The sequence below is a fragment of the Canis lupus genome, chromosome 27 (genome assembly GCF_048164855.1).
Source record: "Canis lupus baileyi chromosome 27, mCanLup2.hap1, whole genome shotgun sequence".
NCBI classification, from domain to species: Eukaryota; Metazoa; Chordata; class Mammalia; order Carnivora; family Canidae; genus Canis; species Canis lupus.
Window position 1 is genome coordinate 19,456,841 of NC_132864.1, and position 9,245 is coordinate 19,466,085.

General features: G+C 37.0%; 1 protein-coding gene across 9 annotated transcripts in view; it reads right to left on the reverse strand.

Moving 5' to 3' along the window:
* MED13L (mediator complex subunit 13L) overlaps positions 1 to 9,245 on the reverse strand; it is a 294,941-nt gene that overhangs the window by 168,255 nt on the left and 117,441 nt on the right. Inside the window, exon 1 of one of the 9 annotated variants that reach the window (XM_072802655.1) lies at positions 9,036 to 9,183. The exons of the other annotated variants lie outside the window; for them this stretch is intronic. Within the exon in view, the coding sequence (XP_072658756.1) occupies positions 9,036 to 9,048 (13 nt within the window). The 5' untranslated portion in view covers positions 9,049 to 9,183. Of the gene's footprint in view, positions 1 to 9,035; positions 9,184 to 9,245 lie in introns of those variants that run through there. 9 annotated transcript variants of the gene reach the window in all.

The window sequence follows — 9,245 nt, forward strand, 5'->3', positions numbered from 1 at the left end:
ACATGATCCTAAATTCTTGATAGTCCTCCCACAGTGAGAGTGAGAGGTAGGGTCTGTATCATATCTTCCCCTCTAAGCTAGGAGGATTTGTGAATGTTATCAACCAAATAAGCATGGTGAAAGTGAAGCCATGTACGCTCTAAGGTTCAGTTATACAAGGCTTCTACCTTGTTCATGGTATTAAGTCTACTACTGAAAGGAAACCCAAGCAACATGGAAAATCGACTAGCAGGGACTCAATTCAACAATCCCAGCTGAACCCAGCCCTTGGGCTATCCTCAGCCTGGAGTCAAAGAGAAGAGTAAAGAAGACTCCAGATGATTCTAGCACTCAGCCATTCAACTGTAGGAATTTACCCCGCTCAGTCCTCAGACATCATGGTGCTACTATACCCATCTAAGTTACTGACCTAAAGAATATGTGAGTATAATAAAATAGTTATCATTTACACTACCAAGTTTGGTGTGGTCTATTACACAGTAATGGATAAGTGAAGCAAATGATAAGGGGAAGACCACTGTAAGGAGGCAGCATTTGTTCTAAGACCTCATGCTATCAAACAGCCAGGCTCATTAGGACATGAGGAAAAAGCTGGCCAAAAAGGGAGAACAGCAGGTACAAGTCCTTAAAGCATGAAGGAGGCTGGAAGTATAGGAGATAACTCAAATGGCAAAGGCTAGACACATGATTCAGAGTTTGATGCACTTTCATGAGTTATTTAGAAATTATTTTCAATGTACAAGGAAACTGCTGTAAGGCTTTAAGTAGGACAATTTTTCAAAGATCTCTTTGGCAGCAGTGTGGTTCTAGATGTTAAATGAGGAAACTGAACTAAATGCTATGGTTCCTTTAGATCTACCCATTCAGAGACTCAGTGTTTTTCAAATTGAGTCTCTACTTAAGCTCTCCACAACACAAATATAAATTATCTTGTATTTTCATAAAGTTAAGTAATCCTTTTAAATTAATGCTTTTTTAGGATCATCAGAATAACTGCCTCCTAACTGAATGCCACCACACAATTTCAGCGCACAAGCCTCTATCTACATGTGTGTTCCCCCATCAAGGACTAAAGAGAAAAGAACACAGACTTGGCCTATATATGCTGCATTCATGCCAAATGAGGGCCAAGCAAAGTTGCAGAAAGCTGTGCAAAGGGAAGTTTTACAGCAGTTCAAACGCGGAAGTAGTGGAAGAACTGAGTCATCATACCTTCCCCAGTAGAAAAGACCAGCCGAAATTTAGCAGATCTGTTTCCAAGCAGACAGTATCAAATTCTTGCCAGGAGCAGAAAGTTACATTCAAGTAAATATCAGGTAGCATAAAATACTGTGCTGTTTATCTGCATTTTTGGTTATATAGTTTTGACAGTGACATTTAACCTATAAAATTGTTTCAGTTTCTTTTTTTTTTAAGATTTTATTTATTTATTCATGAGAGAGAGAGAGAGAGAGAGAGAGGCAGACACAGGCAGAGGGAGAAGCAGGCTCCATGCAGGGAGCCCGATGTGGGATTTGATCCCGGAGCTGGATCCCGGGGCTCCAGGATCACACCCTGGACTGAAGGTAAGCACTAAACCATTGAGCCATCCACATCCAGGCTGCCCTGTTTCAGTTTTATAATTACATATGCTAGAAGCATAGGTATTTATTCCAAATTAGTGGTGTCCAACTCCCTCAAATCATAATAAAGTGTTTCCATTAACAACGGCAAATATAAATTCACTTTCACACCATGTAACACATATTATATGCACATTTTCACCAACATTTTATTTTCCAGACTAAACTTAAGATCCCAGATGACCTATGTATGTCATTATTATTTTAAGTTAGCAAATCAGAAGATAACCAAGGTGAACCATCAAGAGTAAAACTTTAGTAACCAAAAGTAAGTTATTTTGAAATAATTCTGTTTTGAGGAATAGTCTTCTCCTACCAACTTTGTCTTCACTTTGGCTAAATCTTTGTTATTCTTCAAAGTCTAATTCAGGTATCATCTCTCTTCATGAATATCCCAGATCATTCCAGCCCAAATTCCTGTGCATACCTCTAAACTCCCAGATACTGTTGACACCATTCCTAGGCATGCTGCCTGACACTGCTAGCTATTTTGTGCATTCCTGTCGCTAAGACAGCTGATGATAACCTGACAGTTGTGGTGGTGGCAGCGGGGTGATGAATGCCGGCAATGGCAGAAGCTTTCCTTTGCTGAGTGATCATATCTGTTCCAAGAACAAAATTCGCTCTCCATAACAATCTCCATTTTACAGATAAAGAAAATGAGGTCACAGGAATTATGTAATTTTCTCAAGGCCACTAAGCTAACAAATGAGCTGAAATTCAAAAAGTGTGGTCTATTTTGTAACACTAGTGTTAATCAAAGCATGGGACTTTGAAACCTCATATCTGAATCAGAGGGGATGTGAAAGTTAGGTGGAAATCCACAGGTACCCCGAATTACATTAAAATCACAGAGAAATAGGCTTGAAAATCTATTAATAAGCTTCCCATGTACCTTCTTATATATGCTGAAGATCAAGAAACACTACACCCAATGCTATTCTGCCTCCACCTAGATACTTGAGAATACAAACCACCTTATATAGCTCTTCCTTACCTAAAGATTATGGTAACTCCCAAATACATGTTGGTTGCCACACTTTTCTACAGACATAAATAAAAATAAGCCATTATTTAGATGTTATGTTGTTAAAATCTAAAATGACCTAATTACTCCACAAAATGAATTTTATAAAACACAGTCCCAATTCTACAGGTATTTAATCAGCCTAGATTTAGAACACTATGATAATGTCGATGATTTTTAAGGATTTTTTTTCTTTTTTCTTTTTTTTTTTAAACACATCAGAGTTTGTTGATGGTGTTAGGTATTAGAGGCTAGATGGAGAATACAAGGGTAATAACCTGGAAGGCTGGCAGGGGAAAGACTGTAAAGAAAGTGAAAGAACCAAAGATCTCTTGGGTGGTCCCTGGAATTCTCTCTCAATGCTCTATTCTGTAAGAGCTGCAGAGGCCAAGCTGGAACTCTCCCAAACCTACAGTCTTTTTACTGGTTGCTTCTAGTCTTAAGAGTTTTATGATTCAGTGAGGTGGGTGGTGAGTTAAACCACTGTCTTCCCATACCAGACATTTGTCTTTAGCTATCAGGATAAATCTGGGGAGCTCAATTATCACATGTCTGACCTGGGTTAAGTCATAATTCCTCAAAAGACATCTGCCATATTGTGACCTACCAGAAAATTCCAAACGAAGGTTATTAGCTAGCAGTGAAAGATGTGAAAGCTTTATTCTTTAGCTTTTTTCTTGTTCTATTTTGTTTAACCAATAATTCTAAGGTATTACAGCTCAAGGTATTTTAAGATAACTAAAACCTCTGCCATAAGATATTTGCTTTACTATCTGAGAAAAAAAAAGGATAGAACCAGTGTTTTCCAATCAAACCACCCTTAAATGCCTATTTACTAAAACTGCTGAAATTCAGAGCAATTAGGACATTTGGTTAATGGAGGATATCACAAAACCATATATAGTTGAGAAATATTCCTGTATTCTCTGAATCTACCATTACCACCTTAGTGGTAACAAGAGTCAAGAAAAGACAGGGCTGTAGATGAGACCCCAGGATCTCATCAGAAAAACGGAAATGCAATGCTATGCCAAGCTTTCCCACTAACCTAAGGCCCTATGAATTAAGAACATCATAGAGCATATTTCCCAACATTTCAAAGTTTGAAAACTTTATATAGTGTCCTACAGCTTACTGATTGCATAAACTAAAAGATAAAGGTGATTCAAAAATGACTGATGAAAACTTGGTAGGTTTTCTAAATTATACTCAGCAGGAAATAATGCATCACAATGTAGATCCTCCTTTTTTCAAAGAAGGAGATCACAATCTCTAGAGAAAATACTGCTTTTCAGTGGTCAGCATTATAATCCCACCAAGGGGTCTCAGTTCATAAGTGAAACAGTTTGTCATCTAAAGTCAAAGCTAAAATGTTTCATTATACTCACTTTCTTTTAAGAAAAAAGATAAATGACTCTCCTACAGTTACAATAAAGTGGGTTTTTTTTTAATATTTTCCCAATTTGATTTTAAATTCCTTAAGGGTAGAAAACATGTCTTTTATCCCTTTTACTTCATACATTACCTGGCACAAGGTAATACGCTTGCTGAGTATTTACAAGATGAATACATGGATGCAAACTGTTCTAGTTTCTAACGCAGAAGGGACCTTTAGAACAATTTTAAGTATACTTTCTTTTTAATAATTTATCTAGGAACAAAATTATCATAAAAAGGAAAATTTGCATAAAGAGAGCACAAAGTGTATCCCTTCCCCTTTCCAGCATACTCTATCCTTGTTATCCTGCTTTATTTTCCTCTAGAGCATTTTTACCATCACCTGACATACTATATAGTTATACATTTATTATCTGTCTCCCATGGCCCACTAGAATGAATATAAGCTTAATGAAGGCAAAGATTCTCTTACTTTGTTTCAAGGCTATATCCCCAGTGCCTCAGAACATTCCTTGGGACCCACTCACTGCATACTCAGTAAGTGTCTATTAAATCCATCTTCAGGGTTCATTAACAATGTTCTTATTTCTCCTAGCAACATCTGTAGTTCTCTAGTTTTATACTAACAAATGAGTGAACCTTCCATATGCATGTAAACAAAAAACTATTTCATCTCTCATGAAATACAAAGTATAATATAGCAGGCACCTGGAAAAGGGCACATTTGAGATAGCAAGCCATCACATCCTCACCTAATCACAAAAAAGGACCCAGGAAAAGCAAACAATTACTAAAAGTGGTCTAATACCATAACCTTCAATAACAAGTAGTCATCGCTAAAATTAACTGCCTCTCATGCAGCAGCAGAAAACCAAAGCAGCACTGCCTTGAAAAACTATCACATCACTAACACTATTCTTGCAACATGTTGTTTCAGAGAAGTTTCTAGCTAGCATTATTCCTTAGCAACAGGAAAAGTGGCTAAAATGATATAGCCCTCGCATTTAATCTCATTACTTTTAAATGTTTATCTGCCTTGTTTGACTACAAGTTCTTTATCCACAAAATCTGTATATCTGTTATCCTGTCTGGTTCTCTCAACTGCTAATTATGTCATTATTTGTTTATTTTTGAAAATCTATCCCCATTAGACCATAATCATCATGAGGAAGGGCAGAGACACAACAGGGCTGAGCACAACAAATAAATATTACTTGAACTGAATTCAATACAAAGATCAAGGTGCCAATAAAATTAATTTTCAATCTATAACCTCATTTCTAGATAATTCAATTATCATATTAACTGTCCATAAAAGGAACCTAATATAAATTCAATTAAATAAACCTCAATCTGTTAACATTCTGTTTCAAACCAATATTAAAGCTATGCATAACCAGTTAGTGTAATTATATAAATGAAGAGCTATAAACATTAGGTGGCAGCAGCAGTACACTGTATTATAATCCTGAAATTGATTTTTTATATTCTCATATATAGAAACCTGATCCATAAATGGGATTACACAAATAGCCTCACATATAAAATGTGCAAAAGGAACTGAAAATACAATAATAAAACATTAAAATAACATTATCTTTGTATCCATATTTTTCAAGTTATTTCTATAATAAAATAATTGAGCAATATCAAAATGGAATTGGCAATTTCCTATAAATGTATTCAAATTTTTGCTTTCTCCTTGCACTCTCACATTTCACACCCAAGTTGTCAGCTCCTCCTTCACAATTTTATCTATCACATGACCACTTCTCACCATCTTCACCACAGCCACCATGGTCCGTGCCACAACTCGTGTTCACCCAGATCATTACAACAGTTTCCCTGTTTCTGTGTTTGCCTTCCCCATCCTGCCCCCAATCTATCTACTCTCCACATCATAGCTAGAGATTCTGTTAAAAAAAAAAAAAGGTCAACTTATTCCTCTGCTCCGAACTCTTCAGTGCCTTCCCAACTCAGAGAAAGGCCTGTACACTGTCTTCAGCACCTTCTGTGAATAATATTCAGACTCACTGTACCCCAACTTCACTTTACTACTCTTCCCCATGCTCACTCCAACCAGACATACTAGTAGTTCTTCATCAGACCAACAGGCACCATCCACCTCAAGTGCCTTTGCATTTGCTGTTTTCTCTTCCTAACACTCTCTTCTGACAGATATCTGTCCACATCGTTTTCTTCCCAAATCTCCTTCAGGTCTCTGCTCAAATGGAGAGACTTCATCCATGAGGCTTTCTATGACCGCTCTACTTCAAATTCCTTCATGGCTTCATTTTTCCCCCTAACACTAATCAGTATCTAACATACTTTATATTTTATATGTTTACTTCTTTACTATCTCCCCTACTAGAACTTAAAATCCACAACAAGCAACATTTTACTATGTTTTCTTCACAATGTGTACTATGTGTACTTCACTATGTGTACTTCCAATGCCTTAAAAAGTGCCTAGTAAGCAGTGGCAGGCAAACGTCTGTCAGTAAATGACTCCTACTATCAAACAAGCATGTAACAATGGTTTTATAGCTCCTTATAATTCAAGACAATAAATTATATTAAAAGTTCAAGGGGCACCTGAGTGGCTCAGTTGGCTGAACATCCACCTCTTGATTTGGGCTGTCATGAATCTCAGGATTGTGGCATCAGGCCCTGCATCAGGCTCTATGCTCAGCTCTGAGTCTGCTTGTTCTTCTCCCTCAGTTCCTCCTCTCATTCACATGCTTGCTCTCTCTCAAATAAATACAATCTCTTTTATAAAAAGTTCAAGATTGGGCAGCCCGGGTGGCTCAGCAGTTTAGCACCGCCTTCAGCCCAGGGCCTGATCCGGGAGACGCGAGATCGAGTCCCGCATCGGGATCCTTGCATGGAGCCTGCTTCTCCCTCTGCCTGTGTATCTGCCTCTCTGCCTCTCTCTCTCTGTCTCTAATAAAAAAAAAAAAAAAAAAAAAATCTTTTTAAAAATAAAATAAGTAAATAAATAAAAAGTTCAAGATTACTATTCATTTATTGCTTTTTAAGTTCAAGCATGCACAATTCACGTGTATAAAAATGAAATGACACTTTTATAAAACATACATTTCAAAGTAATGTGAATTTAAGTCAAATGTATTACAGTGCCATCATAGTATGCTAGAATTATTTTTTTTAAATAAGCACCATTTTTACAGTATCTTTAAAGTATTAGAATTATAAGCAGTCACGCTCTTCCTTATACTCAAACAGGTGAATTCAAAATTGCCTGCTGTATTTTATCTTATCTACTGACAAGCTTTGTGGGTTCAGGCACTACTGGCTCCAGAGATAGAAAGAATTAGAGGTTTGTTCTCCACCGAATGACTCTAAAATTGGTGTTGACTGCTTAATTCTGTACTATACCAGTAGCTAAACACTGATTATGAAATGCTCAGTTTTAATCTATTTTCTTTACTGTTTACATAGAGTAAACATTTGAGCAAGAGATACAAATAATAATGAACCTCAAGAAACTGTCAGAATATAGTATGCCTCCAAAATTCTCACCTGTCCTTCGTCAGGATGATCAGTATTATATTTAATCTTAGTAAAAGTGACTTAGAAAATATCCAAACTTAACACACACGTGAAAAAGCCACCACTGTAACTTAACTATAATATGTGGTAGTATTTTTTCACATACTCATACAGGTTTCAAAGCTACAAAATTGCTTGAAAAAGGTTCTTGTTTTTGCTTTGCTTTCTACTGTTTTGTTGTTCTTGGCGGGCAGTGAAGGAGGGCAGGGCAAGGAGCATGAAGAGAAATTTTAGAATTTAACAAATGCTGAATATTTTTCTTCCTTCCTTGGGGTGAAACTAAATGAGGACATTGCTAATTTGCTACATCAGTGTACACAGAAAAAATCATGCCACATTATATGTACATAACAAGTGAAATAAAACACAAAATTATTTCTTGATCACAAATTAACTGAGAAGAAATAGCGATCACCAAAACCATGGAAACTGAGGCATGCCTCTATTTCCTGAAAGTTGGCTTAGAAAGATCTCAGTTACAAATGGGTTTGTGTTAGGACGCCTGGGTGGCTGGCTCAGCAGTTGAGCCTCTGTCTTTGCCTCAGGCATGATCCCAGAGTCCCATGATCCAGTCCTACATCAGGTTCCCTGCTCGGGAGCCTGCTTCTCCCTCTGCCTGTGCATCTTTGCTCCTCTGTGTGTCTCTCTCATGAATAAATAAATAAAATCTTAAAAAAAAAAAATGGGTTTGTGTTTCAAACTTTGATTTGTAAATCACTGACCTGGAATTTACAACTTTGTTCTCCTACAGACACAATGTGAAACTCCTAAGTTAGGTTCCCAGGTTGTCCATAACAGCTCATACTACTTTATAATCCACATTTCTTGGGAGTTGACTCACGTCCCTTATTTTTCTCTGCTACCCCTTTCTTCTAAAATATGTCCATTAAATTGTGCATTAATTGATTTTTTCTGGTCTAAGATAGATTTATAACTGCCGTGCTTGCTATATACTGCTATGAAAACAAGCAAACAATTGCAGGGCAAGGTGAGAAGAGTAACGGATAATATTTACTTTCTGTTCACGTCTCTAGAGAGGGCTAGGCCCTGATGAGTTTTGTTCATGTTCATAAATGGGATATATTAAAGTTACAAATCCTAAACCATATAAAGTATATGAACCCTTATTTCCAAGCAAAAAGAAAATCATAGCAATTTGTACCTTCATAAAAACAAGTTAAGAATTAGTTAAGACATACACAAACACTTCGTTCAAATTCCCAATTATTTAGCCAATGCTATAGAACTTAATAAAAGCCAGGTGACTATATGGGGCCACAGAATAGGCACATATGCAGTTTATCTTTCCTTGGCTTTTCCTTCCATGTGCCTCACACAAGGAAAGCTCCCAACTGAGCTGAGAGATTCCTGCTATTCCACTGTCCCAATGGTTTAACGTATCATTTGGGAGTACTCACACCATGATTCCATTACAGGAATTTTTGACAATAAACTTTCGATTCCCAGATCAAATTTAGCATCAACAAGGCCACATCCTCATCCAGTGTGAAAAAGCAAAGTTGGTCCATGAAAATACCCCTTCTCCTACCCTCCACTGTCCCAAAGAACTTGGCTCCCAACAGTCCAATTCTAAGAATCATTTCAGATTCCTTCTTTGAAATTCTGAG